At 35.3% G+C, this 15632-nt stretch overlaps 1 protein-coding gene across 3 annotated transcripts in view; it reads right to left on the reverse strand.

The window, feature by feature from the left end:
* LOC106475606 overlaps positions 1 to 15632 on the reverse strand; it is an 18220-nt gene continuing 2588 nt past the window's right edge. For all 3 annotated transcript variants that reach the window (XM_013936282.2, XM_022379674.1, XM_013936283.2), the window contains exons 2-7: positions 10384 to 10507; positions 8113 to 8143; positions 6568 to 6614; positions 6209 to 6331; positions 5703 to 5864; positions 1 to 4607 (exon numbers count right to left, since the gene is read on the reverse strand). In XM_013936282.2, coding sequence (XP_013791736.1) covers positions 2349 to 4607; positions 5703 to 5864; positions 6209 to 6331; positions 6568 to 6614; positions 8113 to 8143; positions 10384 to 10476 — 2715 coding nt within the window. In that variant the 5' untranslated portion in view covers positions 10477 to 10507 and the 3' untranslated portion in view covers positions 1 to 2348. The remainder of the gene's footprint in view (positions 4608 to 5702; positions 5865 to 6208; positions 6332 to 6567; positions 6615 to 8112; positions 8144 to 10383; positions 10508 to 15632) is intronic.

Below are 15632 nucleotides of genomic sequence, written 5' to 3' on the forward strand. Positions count from 1 at the left end.
GTTTTCTAATGCGTTTTGGTACCAGTAACTTTGACAAAGATGCTAACCCTAACACGAGGCCATTGCCGATACGATCTACGTACCAAAGAAGATAATTTACGTTCATATAAATCCATGTGAATGTCCATCCGTTTTTGTTTTCTAATGCATTTTGGTACCAGTAACTTTGACAAAGATGCTAACCCTAACACGAGGCCATTGCCGATACGATCTACGTACCAACATATCAATACCACAATAACTAAAAATAAGCAAGCGGAGGCAGATTTAGTAAATCTAATGTGATCTTTATTCTAAAAAACTGTACATTTAACCTTGTTAGGCTTAGATCCTGTTTTCCTTCCGATTGAAGTTGTTTGATTTGACAGAAACAAACTGAATATTTTCGTGATTTGGTTAATAATCGTGTTAGAGCAACAGTAACATCATAAATGAATTATAAAGTCAGTATCTAACTGTAATTTTTTTAGTAAAATAATAATTCCTTAAATCAGTTTTTTTTATCTTGAAAAAAAATCTATGACTAATATATACAAAATATACGTTATGCATGATGAGAGATGTGACGTCATATGAATTCTTCTGTCTTAAGTCGTGAAACCCGTGCAATATGGCCGAAAGGTTTATCATCGTGAACCGTGTATTACCGGTCAAAATGTTTAGAATTGTATCTTTTGCTCTGAACATTATTTTCAGGCAACAAAAACTGTTTACTAACTGGGGTAGGGGGGGGGGATCATGTTTCAAGCTGTATCAAACATTCTTCGGATATAAAACAACAGCATTTTGCGAATATATGTAAATTTTATATCATGAAATATGCCTAACAATAGACAGAATTGTCAGTGATGTTTAAATTATAATAATATTAATTTCAAACTATGGGTTGCAATGAAACTGCTACATACAAAAAAAAACTCCCGAAAAAGCGAGCCAATGGGATGAAGAAGTCACCGGACAGGTATGCTTTTTAAATTACTGGTTAAACGTCCAATTATATGTCATATACAACACTTAGCTAAGCTATTCAGACAATTGAAGGTCTGAATTAACTGTTAATTGGTGCTGGGATGCAGAAGGAGGGGGCAGATTGACGTCACAAAATTTTACAATTACAGAGAACTGGTAGTAAAACTTTTTTAGTTCAGATTAACCACGTATAAAATACAAAAATAAAATGTAAAACTAACAGTTTGGTTAAACCTTGCTTATACAAGTATTAAACTATTAAAGTTATTACTTTACTATTAATATCTGTGAACTTTGACCTACTCTAGCGTGTGCGCTAATTGTACACACGTGAAGATATATTAGTGTTTAATTACTTCTACTTCCAGTAAATTTTCGCTGTGTTATTTTTAATTATTATTATTATATACAAGGTAACCATTTACGATACAAACTATGGTTTTATACACATTTGTTATGGTAACTATGGTTATAGTTTGTGCTGTTACTGTTACCATAGTAACTGTAAAATTAATTAAAACTGATCATATCGGTTTGCAGTCCCCTCAGCGCCTAAACTACTGGAGTATAAGAATATATGTGAAACCAGTTATGTGGTTAGAAGATGGTAAGTGTGTTGTTGTAACCTTCCTTACCACAGTTGTATGGTAATAAGTGTTATTTGGTATTATTAAAAACATGGTACTTTTCCTGAGTTGCACAATATCTCGAACGAGAAATGTACTACAAAATTTCCTTGACAGGACTGCGTTATTATTGTCTTTAATAATTACAATATTTTACTTAAATAAAAAAAAACATTTTGGCATATTTATGTATACATATAGTAACATAATATATTTAGATATTAACACGTTTTACGCATATGACATGACACTGATATTATTAAATTCAAAACATTCAGAATTTAAAACGGATATATTATAATATGTGTTATATTTGATATTTAAAAAGAACTATTCTAATACGTTAATGTTAAAATAACCTACAGTCTGTTATATCAATATATACGTAAATATCTTACATTTATATGATATATTGTTGCTTGAGTTTTTATAATATTGTCATAAAAAACAAATCGCTTGTATGGTTTCAATGGAAGTTCGACAATGAGAGACAATCATAACGCGGTCCTGTTAGGAATATCACTGTAGGGGAAATTTCGTGATACCTTTCTAATCCGAGCATTTCAGTACGCTATATCTCTATTTTCATTATATTTCCATAACATGTCTTGAAACAAGAATCTGTTCTTCCAGTCCTACTTTTGTCCCGACAAATTATAAGTTTGTTAAATAATCATTAAAAAATTGTGTTAACCCTAATGCTTCTAATTACAGTACCAGTTAATTAGTATTATTATTTCTCTCAAACTATATTTATCTGTCATCCCACTTTGCTGTTCCTCTAGACCTACGGGGTGGCCTTACAGGTACAACAATTTCTTCATGTTCATGATGATCGTGGCTTGATAGAGGCGCCATTGTTGTTCTGCTAGCCATGGCTTTGATTTCCATAGGGCTTGATAACGGGCTGAAGGTAGGAACTTTTGTCGCCAGAGTAAGAGAATGCGGATGATTGGACGTTTTTTCTGAGCGGAACTTTGGAAGAGTGTTGTTGTCAAACAGTCCTCCACTAGGAGGAGGTGGGGTTGGACGTGGAGGAGCCTCTTGTGGTGATTCGGGTGGGGTGAAAGATCGAGTCTTAAATGTGGTTGTCCCATTTACTTTCATAAGAACTGGAGGAGAGAATGAGCGTCTTGAGTCGGTGAGTTGTCTTCTATTGACGTCACTCTCTGTAGTTTTCATAAAATCCTTATTCGGGGCATCAGAGTTAAAAATGAGCTCTTTTCGTTTTCCGTAAGGTTGAAGCTTTGATTTACGAATGTCAGATTTGTCAATGGGGCTTATGACGTCTTTACCACTCTGATCATCACCGTTGCTGAAGGTATGCTGATAGGAGGTTTTTCTTCCAGATACGTCACGCCTCACTACTGTGTGATAATGAGATTGGTCCCAGATGTTGTCTTCACTGCTGCGATTTAATTCTGATTTGTAATGAGGACTTCTTAGATCCCCTATACTCAGATGAATTGATGACCTCTGAGGTCTGTCTTTCACTCTGACATCTCGTTCTATTGTGTGATATCTGATTGGCTGGTCAGTACAGTTATTTTTGAATTTTAAGAATCTTTTGTAGCTGCTGGATTCGTCAAAACTTTGGGGTTGTCCTGTCTTCTTTTTACCATCACTATGGAAACTAACGTCACTTTCATCCCCAAAGTAGAATGAACGGCGAGGTGTCCCTGTTGCAGAATTCTTCCTCTGTTCTTGATGGGGCTTCTTAGAATGAGTCCTAGGCAATGTCTGAACGTCACGTTCTTCAGAAACTCTCGCGGGATGTGTTGCAAGTCGTCGGGGTAGAGTCACGTGTTGACTATCCACGTGGATCCAGCTGTCTTTCCTGTCATGATCTTGAGGTGTAGACTTATTCACTGAAGTGTATACGTAACTAGTATTTGGGCTATTTTTAAATTTTGTATCACGTGGCAGGGTCTGAGAAATAGGAGAATTCGAATAATCCTTGTTGAAGGTGGTGACCCTGGGGGCCCTAGAATCGTCATACACTGTGAACTTTCGAGAAGCATCCTTGTGGGAGTAAGACCTTTGTACCTTGGACCTATCAGGAGACAGGTGCTTTGTTTGGAAAGAGTCGTGTCTATCTTTCTTCTGGTCGTCTAGAAATGTTCTGTGAAAGTCGTCTCTGATAGAGGACGTGGACTTCCATGGAGTTGACTGCCTCCTCAAAGATGATGATTCATATCTTGGTGAACTTTCATTTACCAGATGCGAAGATGAACTGAAGTTTTTCCACGAGCCTCCTGGTGGGGTAGACTTTGTACTTTCTCTTCGTTTTGGTGAACTCTGAACTTCAGAAAACTTTCGAGGTCTTGGATCCCATTCCGACACCCCCACGAAATTTTTTTTAGTCTTGTCATAAATTGCTCTATCTTGAACGTTTCTGGAAAATTTGTTCCCACTTTCTATAAAATCCTTTTCCACGTGAGCCCGAGAGGGAGATTCGGAACTGTTGTTCATTTTGATATGAATAGTACTTTTAGTTGTTTTTCTGTTTGCTGGCTCATAGTTGCTGTCACTATTGGTGTCTAAGTGGTTATCTAACCCGTGGTTTCTTTCACAATCCATGATCTCCTTCTTGTATTTAGAACCGAGAGCGTTCTGAGAAATTGTATTCTGTCGCTCGGGAAATAGTTCCTTCCTAATCCTCTGTTCTCTCTCTCGTCTTAATCTCTCACTCAAACTTTCTTGGTTGGTATAATCCCCATAGTACTCAATGTTATTTGTCGTTTCTTTAGATATTTCTGGGATTGTCGCTTCGTCAATTTCATCTTCAGGGACCTCATCATCATGCTGTTCTTCATGATGTCGTGTAGTAGTGGTCTCTGTAGTTATCTCCCCGTCTTTCCACTCGGACACTTCATTTACTTCTTCTTTGTCCGTCACTTTTTGGCCGCGACAAGAGTAGTGAGTGATTTTACCCGGGTATGGTTTACTGACATCTATTTCTTGACTGAAGAATCCATCATCAGGGGCTGTCAGTGCCTTTTGATGAAGATCCTTAAACAGAAACAAATTATTACATGCTAAAACATTTTACGTACAAGTTAACACATAAGTATATGACCTGATTGTTCATTAACGTGTTCAACTACTTAAGGAGCTCGTTCAATGGGCCGTATTCAAAAGTGAGTTAAAGTAGGCTAATATTACACATAGACTAATATTACACATAGGCTAATATTACACATAGACTAATATTACACATAGACTAATATTACACACACATGTGAGAATAAACTCAAGATGCATCCACTTCTTACCACGTAATAAACTTGTCTTATAATAACATACTTAAAGTGTCTGTCGGTTCCTGGAAAGTTTCGTCACGCAGTTGTATATCTTCCTCTATAAAACGTCTTATAATAGCATACTTAAAGTGCCTGTCGGTTCCTGAAAAGTTTCGTCGTGCAGTTGTAGATCTTCGTCTATAAAACATCTTATAATAATATATTTACAGTGCCTGTCAGTTCCTGGAAAGTTTCGTCACGCAGTTGCTTACCTTCCTCTATAAAACGTCTTATAATAACATACTTAAAGTGCCTGTCAGTTCCTGGAAAGTTTCGTCACGCAGTTGCTTACCTTCGTCTATAAAACGTCTTATAATAATGTACTTACAGTGCCTGTCAGTTCCTGAAAAGTTTCGTCACACAGTTGCTTACCTTCCTTTATAAAACGTCTTACAATAATGTACTTACAGTGCCTGTCAATTCCTGGAAAGTTTCGTCACGCAGTTGCTTACCTTCGTCTATAAAACGTCTTATAATAATGTACATACAGTGCCTGTCAGTTCCTGAAAAGTTTCGCCATTCAGCTGCTTACCTTCCTCTAAAAACGTCTTATAATAATGTACTTACAGTGCCTGTCAGTTCCTGAAAAGTTTCGTCACACAGTTGCTTACCTTCCTCTAAAACGTCTTATAGTAATGTACTTACAGTGCCTGTCAGTTCCTGAAAAGTTTCATCACACAGTTGCTTACCTTCCTTTATAAAACGTCTTACAATAATGTACTTACAGTGCCTGTTAGTTCCTGGAAAGTTTCGTCATGCAGTTGCATATCTTCGTCTATAAGACGTCTTATAATAATGTACTTACAGTGCCTGTCAGTTCCTGGAAAGTTTCGTCATGCAGTTGCATATCTTCCTCTTTATTCTCCCTCGTAGTTTGTCGCGTCTCAGTCTTCTCGGTGATCACTCGCGCTGAACCGGGAACGGGTGCGTAATCCGAACCTGTATCCTCTCCCCCTGTAGTCTTATGCTAAAATGTGGCCAACGTATTTTCTTAGTAATTAATAGGTTAAAATAAGTGAGACTCTAATTCTAATACTCTGATGATTTACATAAAACTAAATGTTGCTCAGTTTAGAAACTCTAGTACGAAGTAAAAACGAGAGCACCTCTTCTAGACCCTGATTAAATATGATTATCAACTGTGAAAATCAAACCTTGAAGTATCCATGGTTTGCTTTCCACACATATGCTGATAAGGGCACAGAACCTTTATCTTTTAAACGTGTTTTCCTACACTGTGTCGTAACTTTTTGTTTTGTTTACCGAAATTTATTCATTATTACAGTTTTAGAAATGGAAATGTATTCTTACATCTCTATTTTCCATTTCTTCTGTACGATTATCTTCTGTAGTTTTAGTGGAAATCTGAGGTCCACTATCGGCAACCACTTTTCCGTCTTCATACACGAGTTGCCGCTGCACCCGTGTCTCTACCTGGTGACCAAATCGTTACAAGTAAAGTTAAATTATTATATAAAAACAAACTGTAAATTAAAGTTTTCAATGACACTAATTTGGCAGTAAGAAAGCAATAGCTCAGGTAAAATCGTAATTTATAATAAAATAAATGTATATTTATTAGGCTAAAAATATTTTTTAAGAACTACCGACTGTGCTAGCCTTTCCATCTGGTGACAACTTTCAAAAACATTAAAGATTAAATATCCTACCTGTCTGGTTTTGTGGTTCACAACTTTCTTGGAAGTTGTCCATTCCTCTAAATAATAGGTAAAGAAAAACAAAAGAATTCCGTCAACCACGATTGATTACATACAGCTTTATTCAATGTTTAGGTTATATTCTTAATTATTCAGGCTTAATTTTAATTTTATAGTATTTTTGTTATGAAGGTCGAAATCCTGTAGTAATAGCATACATGTATCCCGTAGTAGAGCCTTCTACCACACAGACGTTTATTCTCAATATCTTGTATCTTGTCGAAGGATTTTTAATATGAATACGAAGCAATGGGCTTTATAATTTATGTCCTCTGTTAACATAACTTATGTTCATTCTTAACAAAGTTCATGTCTTTTATTAACATAATTGATATCCATTCTTAACAAAGTTCATGTCTTCTGTTAACATAACTTATGTTCATTCTTAACAAAGTTCATGTCTTCTGTTAACATAACTTACAGAAGACATGAACTTTGTTAAGAATGGATATCAGTTATGTTAACAGAAGACATGAACTTTGTTAAGAATGAACAGACATGAACTTTGTTAAGACTGGATATCAATTATGTTAACAGAAGACATGAACTTTGTTAAGAATGGATATCAATTATGTTAACAGAAGACACGAACTTTGTTAAGACTGGATATCAATTATGTTAACAGAAGACACGAACTTTGTTAAGAATGAACATAAGTTATGTTAACAGAAGACACGAACTTTGTTAAGAATGAACATAAGTTATGTTAACAGAAGACATGAACTTTGTTAAGAATGGATATCAATTATGTTAACAGAAGACATGAACTTTGTTAAGAATGGATATCAATTATGTTAATTCTATTAACATAATTGATATCCATTCTTAACAAAGTTCATGTCTTCTGTTAACATAATTGATATCCAGTCTTAACAAAGTTCATGTCTTCTGTTAACATGATTGATATCCATTCTTAACAAAGTTCACGTCTTCTGTTAACATAATTGATATCCAGTCTTAACAAAGTTCATGTCTCCTGTTAACATAATTGATATCCAGTCTTAACAAAGTTCATGTCTCCTGTTAACATAATTGATATCCAGTCTTAACAAAGTTCATGTCTCCTGTTAACATAATTGATATCCTTTTCAAACGTAATTTATTCCAATTCTTAAGATAATTTATTTCACTTTTTGACATAATTTATATCAACTTTTAACATATTTTATAATCATTCTTAACATACCTTAACATATGGGGTGTGCAAGAATTTTGGAAATGCTTTTGAAAACGGATGGCTGGAAAACCGTTTAACATGGAGAAACGCGGTTTGTTTAACGTTCACGAATAATTTTCAAAAGTTTCATACGGTCCCGATAGATGTCATTAACGCTGGATGGAGCCTTAGCGTCCGCAACACACTCAACAAAACATTTGTTCACTCTCAACAGTACTCGGGTCACATTCATTATTCCTGAATAACACATAAACGCAGTCTGATGTTTATTGTTAAATGTTTAAGACATTATTAGTATATACATTAGGTTTATCACTTACCATGTTTGGCTGAGGCGATGCCATTCGGGGTCTAAGAAATCAAACAAAAAATGAATATCATCGAAGGAAACCAGAGGAAAATAGACAATTGGATCATTTAACTAAGATTACATTACAGCAATCAAATAATCAACACGATACCTACTGGTCAAAACAAAAACAGGTCACTCTAAACATTAAATGAAAAACACAACCTTCACTAGCACGATAATCGGTATAAGAAATAGTAAAACTTACATCCTCATATTACATGGTAGATGATTAAAAACCATATTATAGGTATTTGTTTGTATATGTTAAGCCTAAATGTTAAAAATAACATCCAGTAGAATTTTCATGTAAATACAGCAACTATAAGTTTAAGTGATATAACATTCATAAGTTGATACTCTGACCTTAAAACACACCATTCAGACTACTTCATAATTATTTTATTTAAATCAATGATTCTGTAATTTAAGCGACTTCTATATCCATGTTGGTGTTGTTTTTTGTTTTTTTTAAAAAGCCTATACTTATGTTTTGTAATTGAAGATACAAAAAAAATGTGTTTGCAAATAAACAATGAGATGTAATTATAAATTTATATAGTATATGTGGTTTATTTTGTGTTTGCAAGTAAAAATGCATATTTTTTAGTTATAATTATAGGCCTAATTCATCTTATATTCCGAAATAAACCTTTAGAAAACTATAACTTCTTATTTCATAAGTATCTAAGTTTTATATCTTACATTCTAATTTCGCTAGAGTATGTAAATAAACATTCATGAGAATTAGAACAAAGTAGGAAAAAAAAACGGGTAAATTAATTAACACCCAGTCTGAAAGTCAGGAAGACGTGTTTGGTGTATTGATTTCCAAACAAAGCTTTCTCGTACTTTCTCTTTTTTAAAGTATGAATAAAGACTTGAGCTCTTTGCGATATATGGCATAGGTATTGCCCACCAGTGTGGCCAAATTGGCATTAGTTTCCAGGCTATAAGAAAATATAACCGATACACCAACCCAAAATCTTACATAAAACACGGTGGTTGCCACAAATGTTGCGCAATACAATATCTGGTTCCTCAGTTCTAGCCCCCCACTGGCACAGCGGTATTTCTGCGGACTTACAACGCTAGAATTCGGGTTTCGATACCTGTGGTTGGCAGAGACAGATAGCCCATTATGTAGCTTTGTGCTTAATTACAAACAAACAAACAAAATCCTCAGTTCTATAAAACAGTTTTCTCCGCGATTTTCTGGTAATAGAGATGGTCGAGGTATGTTCAACGAAGCTATAAAACGTGTCAGTGTGGTACCTGTTTGAAGGTGAGCACTTCTACTATCTCGTGCCAGAGGAACACAGTTTGGCCAACTCACTAACCTCCGCATCTCCATGGCTCAACATTATTGAGAAGTGTGTTCTTTTGGCAGTCAAATCTATTTTTTGAGGTTAATAGATCAATCTCTTTATCGGGATACATTTGTTTTGTCATAACTTGAATTCGGAAAACCAAGACAATCCCTCTGTAGCCCACCCAATCCCCCGAATTTTATCTCATCGACTCGCAGACTGGGTATGTTTGGAAGAAGCTGCTAAAACCAAGCGCTTTAAACAGGTCAATATGTCGAAGTCGTTAGGGTTTTATCTGCTAAAACCAAGCGCTTTAAACAGGTCAATATGTCGAAGTCGTTAAGGTTTTATCTGTTAAAACCAAGCGCTTTAAACAGGTCAATATCTCGAAGTCGTTAGGGTTTTATCTGTTAAAACCAAGCGCTTTAAACAGGTCAATATGTCGAAGTCGTTAGGGTTTTATCTGCTAAAACCAAGCGCTTTAAACAGGTCAATATGTCGAAGTCGTTAGGGTTTTATCTGCTAAAACCAAGCGCTTTAAACAGGTCAATATGTCGAAGTCGTTAGGGTTTTATCTGCTAAAACCAAGCGCTTTAAACAGGTCAATATGTCGAAGTCGTTAGGGTTTTATCTGTTAAAACCAAGCGCTTTAAACAGGTCAATACGTCGAAGTCGTTAGGGTTTTATTTTTTTTTTATGTAACTAAACATTTCGTTTTCGTTGTTGTTTTTATGTTGCAACTCCAATTCGTTTGTTGTTCATGAACGAGCTTTATAACTTCCGAGAATAAAATTTAAGTATCAGAAACCTACAAACCCAAATTTGCGACGTATTTTAGAATACACATTGACTGCGTCCGTGAAAACCTGGCTATGTTAGGTTAGCAGGGCATTATGAAATACATCAAGTCGTCCACATAAATGATAACTTACCAGCTCTACTGGTGGAGTTGGTTCCACTCGTCTAGTCACCACCGTTGTAGTTGTTGCATTAGGATTGCTACTGCTATCTCGATAAGCCGGCATGTCTTACAGTAACATCTGCCACTTTATATTCCTTTAGAAATGACATTAAAAGCAGTTTAACAATGGCAAGCTCGAATCTGCTTAATTCAATATAGAAATAGCATTCAGTTGATTAGTTTTAATTCTATCAAAATCTTCAAAGTCCAATTACTTATTGTTATATTCAAATCTTGAACCTTATACTTAACATGGTACTAATTTAAACTTATTATACTACTGTGCTTTTTTAATTAGTTTTTTTTCCATTTTGAGCTGTAACGATAGTATCAACTCTGTATGTTAGCTCTTTATGTTGAACATCTGTAGAATTCATTGAACACTTAAGTTATTAATATTCATCTGAAAACGTGAAAAACGGTTTCTTCTGTGTATTGTAAGGTTTGTTTCTTCTGTGTATTGTAAGGTTTGTTTCTTCTGTGTAGTGTAAGGTTTGTTTCTTCTGTGTAGTGTAAGGTTTGTTTCTTCTGTGTATTGTAAGGTTTGTTTCTTCTGTGTATTGTAAGGTTTGTTTCTTCTGTGTAGTGTAAGGTTTGTTTCTTCTGTGTATTGTAAGGTTTGTTTCTTCTGTGTATTGTAAGGTTTGTTTCTTCTGTGTAGTGTAAGGTTTGTTTCTTCTGTGAATTGTAAGGTTTGTTTCTTCTGTGCATGTAACGTTTGTTTCTTCTGTGTGTATTGTAAGGTTTGTTTCTTCTGTGTATTCAAAGGTCAGTTTCTACTCTGTATAGACCTTGCAATTCCGAGTAGAAATTGACCTTTCAATATTGGCTTTTATTTTACCCCTTGTTATACCTGACATTCACTTTTACATCATCAAGTTATCAATGTTTTCAGTTAATTCTTCGATTGAATGCTGGACGACATCAATATTAGGAATTAATATTATAACATACTAATTTTTGGATATGTAGAGTTTATATTTACTGAGAAACGTGATCTGTAAACAGCTTAGTAGCAGATATGTTGTTTACTGTTTATGCGGAGCTTTTTGTATAAATGTGTTAAGCTTTGTGAATAAATCGTCGTGTTTATAGAAGTACTTAGTTTAGGTTTTTGTTTTGTGTCGTGTAATTCAAATGGCAAGTAATGATAGCCAGTAAAAAAAACTGCCTGCAGCTGCAAAATCCAATCAGAATGTTAACCAAGATATATATCGTAACGTCCTACCTGAGGCGACGTTGGTATGTACAAGACTTGGAAATAAAAGTGACAAGTTGAGAATTCAGAAAGATCGGTTAGACTACTAGAGAAATGTGAACTTTACCACCTTTCTGAAAGTTGGCCAAAATTAATTGTTTTAACAATTAAGTAAGCTTTTTCGCTGCTCATTCAACGTTACCTTTTACAGAAAGGTAATTTTTTTCGTACCTTCAAAACAGAATTAGGTTATCAGTATATTCACGCACTGAACGCCAATTCATTTACACCAACTATGAAGTTCTGAATTTTTACAGATGTACATGTCTATTTTCATACCTTTCTACATTAATTCATTCCCACCAACTGTGAAAGTTTGACATTTTTTTACAGATGTATATGTCTGTTTTCCAACCTTTCTACATTAATTCATTCACATAAAAAATGTCAAACTTTCACAGTTGGCAGATGTTTAAGTCTATCTTTACAGCTTTCTAGACTAACTTTTTAATATTAGTATGATTTTCAGACCTATATTTCACCTTTGAGAGACAACTTACTACCTCTCACCTTTTACTCACCCTCACCTGATACAGAAGCTAGGTAAACCTTCTTTGATCCTACTAACTCCGCACCTTTGAAGAAACGTATTAGATCTTTGAAGATTTTAAATCTAGTGAGCGTTGAACGTGGCAGTAGCTACCTACAACGCAAGTTAACTGTGACAAACATTTCCAACTTTGGACAGGTGTGGGGGGCGAAATTAGATGCTTCCACCCTGAGTACGCTGCCACGCCCCTCACGTCACTAACTACGTCACGTATACGGTTATATAGGTAGCATTCGCCTACAGTGAAGCTGTAGTCGACCTTAGCTACCCCCTACTTACATGCATTTATCACCCCAAAAAACATATACCAACTGTTGTTATTGAGTAACTAATTGAAGATCGATAGATGGCACACCTGTTTATGTATTTCTCTGTATATCCTAGAGATGTTGTTTAAGACTCCTGCAAATGTACGTCCTGTTTATATGTGAACATTACCTATTCATTCAGGTGCCTACATTCGCGTTTTTCGTTCTCAACCTGTGTCCCGCAGACCCCAAGGGGGGTCTGTTAGCATTCTAGAGAGTGCTCGTGACGGTAAAGATCGACGTGCTTTACTACAATTAATATATATATATATTAATACTATGTTCGATTAAATAAAGATAACGTTTTGTTTGAAAATTTCCTGAACTTATTTATTTATGTAGGCGTTGCTTTTGTATACTGTAGGATCATCTTCCGCAGATAGACCTACCTGAGTATGAGGGTCCGCGAAATTATCTTTAGTTCGTGAAAGGGGTAATGAGGAGAAAATAGATTACGATCAATAAATAGTAATTCCCTAATGACTACTCACAAACATTCGAGTACAGACTCTCATTTTCTTAAACAATCGAAGACATTACAAGATAAACAACGAATTAAAACCTCATCTGATAAAGATGTCTCTAGTAGTTACGTAAAAAAATAAAAAATAAGCATAATCCAACAGATTTTAAATTGCCAGAGTAACATTCTTGAGGCAAAAAAAAACAGTAACTAATATGTAAATATTTTAACTTGCAAAGTTTAATCCAAAAAAATGGAGTTTTTACTTAAAAAATATAGCTTGATATTATATTTTAAAGTCAAATCCTTCAGCTTTCCAACAAACAGAAAAATGATGACACGAAATATGTAACTTCTACAACTCAGAAACGAGATGGTTTCATTAGAAAACAGTGGTTGTGCAGAAAGCTTGAAGCTTTATAACACTAGAAATCCATGTTGAATCCCCACGGCACCTCAACTAAACATTATAAGGGTTAAGGGTACATCATTTATTTTACTAAAAATCTTCGCACTCACCCCTGTGGCTCAGCTTACTACGCTAAAAATCGGGTTTAGATACCCTTGGCAGGCAGAGCACGGGTAGCCCTTTGCATAGCTTAGCGCTAAACAACATTCAAAACAACTAAATATGTTTATTCTTATTCTCGCAACTACGCAACGGAATAAGAAACGGAAATAAAATTGTTTAATAAACTACTTAAAGCGTATTTGTTTTGTGTTTGTTTTTTTTTTATCTCAAAGTACATAATCATCCACTAGGGTTTTTTTAAGACAAAGAATTTCAAGAAACGCATCCAATTTGGTCGAGTGGAATCGCATGTAGGCCTAAAAACCTGTTTTTCAAGTAGTCACGCTTACAGACACATACACACACAAACAGTTCGACAAAGAATTCACGGCGTTTGTAATTCTTAATTAGGGAAATGACGTAAGTCAGAATAAGTAGGAAAACAAAAACTGTCCACTATAGCGTTTTCGTTTTTGTTTGTAATCTGTAGGTGTCGCCCGTGAAAGTAACTACAAAAAAAAAACATTTTATTTTGTAGGCCTTGAAAATTCAGTGATGATTGGCGCTTTTAGTAGCGATATTTAATCGAAAAGAACATAATTCTCTGGTGTTTGTTTAAAAATAAAAAAACATCCACTTGCAGAATGAGAAAAACACTGGAAAAAATTTAAAAAATCAATACTTTAAATAGGATGAAACTTATAATTAGTTAATGGTAGTGATTAACAAACTTCCCTCTTAATTAAATATATAGCTTAGAATTATTTCATAATCTAGACCTTCGATTTCTAAAACACATGCTGATTTTATACATTTGCTAGCCACGAATCCTCAGCTCCAAAGTCCAATACCCTAACTGTTACGTCACTCTCGTCCCTTCATTTTCTCCTGTTGCCGCCAAAATCATAATTGCGATCCGCATTTGAGGTCGTGGGTGAGTTACAAAAGCGATGATCACATCTCACTGTTCAGTCTGACAAACTGTAGGGCTCGCCCCCAAGGGGGAGGGGCGTGGAGGATCGGTAGGGGCGCGCAACTATGACCATCATGTCTGAAAGTAAAAATCTGAAGATGAAGAAGTTTTAAAAAACTACCGTACAAATATAGATAGCCCTCATGTAGGTTTGTGCAAAACCCAATGAAACAGGCAAAAACAGTTATATATTAATGATAATCAACAAAATATCACTTTGTTAATTTAGGATATTTAAAAAAACTAGCTTAGCATCTAGTCTAGTAAAATAAAAATGACTTTTAACATTTTGTGTCATGAATTCTTCTCACAGGTGCAGACAGTAGTTTAACTATAAAAGATGCCCCCCCCCCCCGCATAAAAACTAATTGAGCTCCCTACATTTATTCCCCTTGTCGGAAATTCTTATGTTTGTCAGGCCCTCCTTTGGCCCGGGCCTCCCCGCAAATTGCGGGGGCATACTTACGCTACTGAGTGTAGACCAACCCTTGTTGTATTCACTTGTAAAATAAAAAAAAATCAGAATTCAGTTGATCAACCTCCAGCATTAGATTTATTGCCTGTTGCCGGAAGATAAGGTTTTCACGTGACTGGTCTACTCTAAAACTTTACCAGTGTAGTCACGTTTATTGGAGTAATTACCCTATAACGTAGCCACTTTTACTTCACAGAATGAGGAAGAATATCGAAACAGGTCAGAATGCAGAGCGTCAGATTTCGGTTGTGACGTGTCAGTTAATCAGTAATCAGGTTACGAAGCAGATCTTTTGCTGCGATCAGTTCTAGTCTGTACGTTCAAGATTAAGATAAGGTGTTTGTTTTGTTTTCTTTAGTCCGAAGGTTATGGCCAGAAAGAAAATGACAGCCAAATTACACTTTACCAGTCCAAAAAAAAACTTGACAGAACTATGGGCGCGAAGTTTTGAAAAATAAACTGGTTGAATTTCCTGTAAGAAATCATATAGATTACAACCAACAAATGTACATCAAGGATATGAACCATTTCATCATAGTCCTTGTTAAGTCCTTGTTCTTCCTCATCAAGGACATGAAACATTTCATCATAGTCCTTGTTAAGTCCTTGTTCTTCCTCATCAAGGGTATTGTTGCGTCAGCGAGGTCACGTGACTAATGTCACGCCACGTGACAATAATGTG

Source organism: Limulus polyphemus, unplaced genomic scaffold (assembly GCF_000517525.1).
Source record: "Limulus polyphemus unplaced genomic scaffold, Limulus_polyphemus-2.1.2 Scaffold8864, whole genome shotgun sequence".
Lineage (NCBI taxonomy): Eukaryota > Metazoa > Arthropoda > Merostomata > Xiphosura > Limulidae > Limulus > Limulus polyphemus.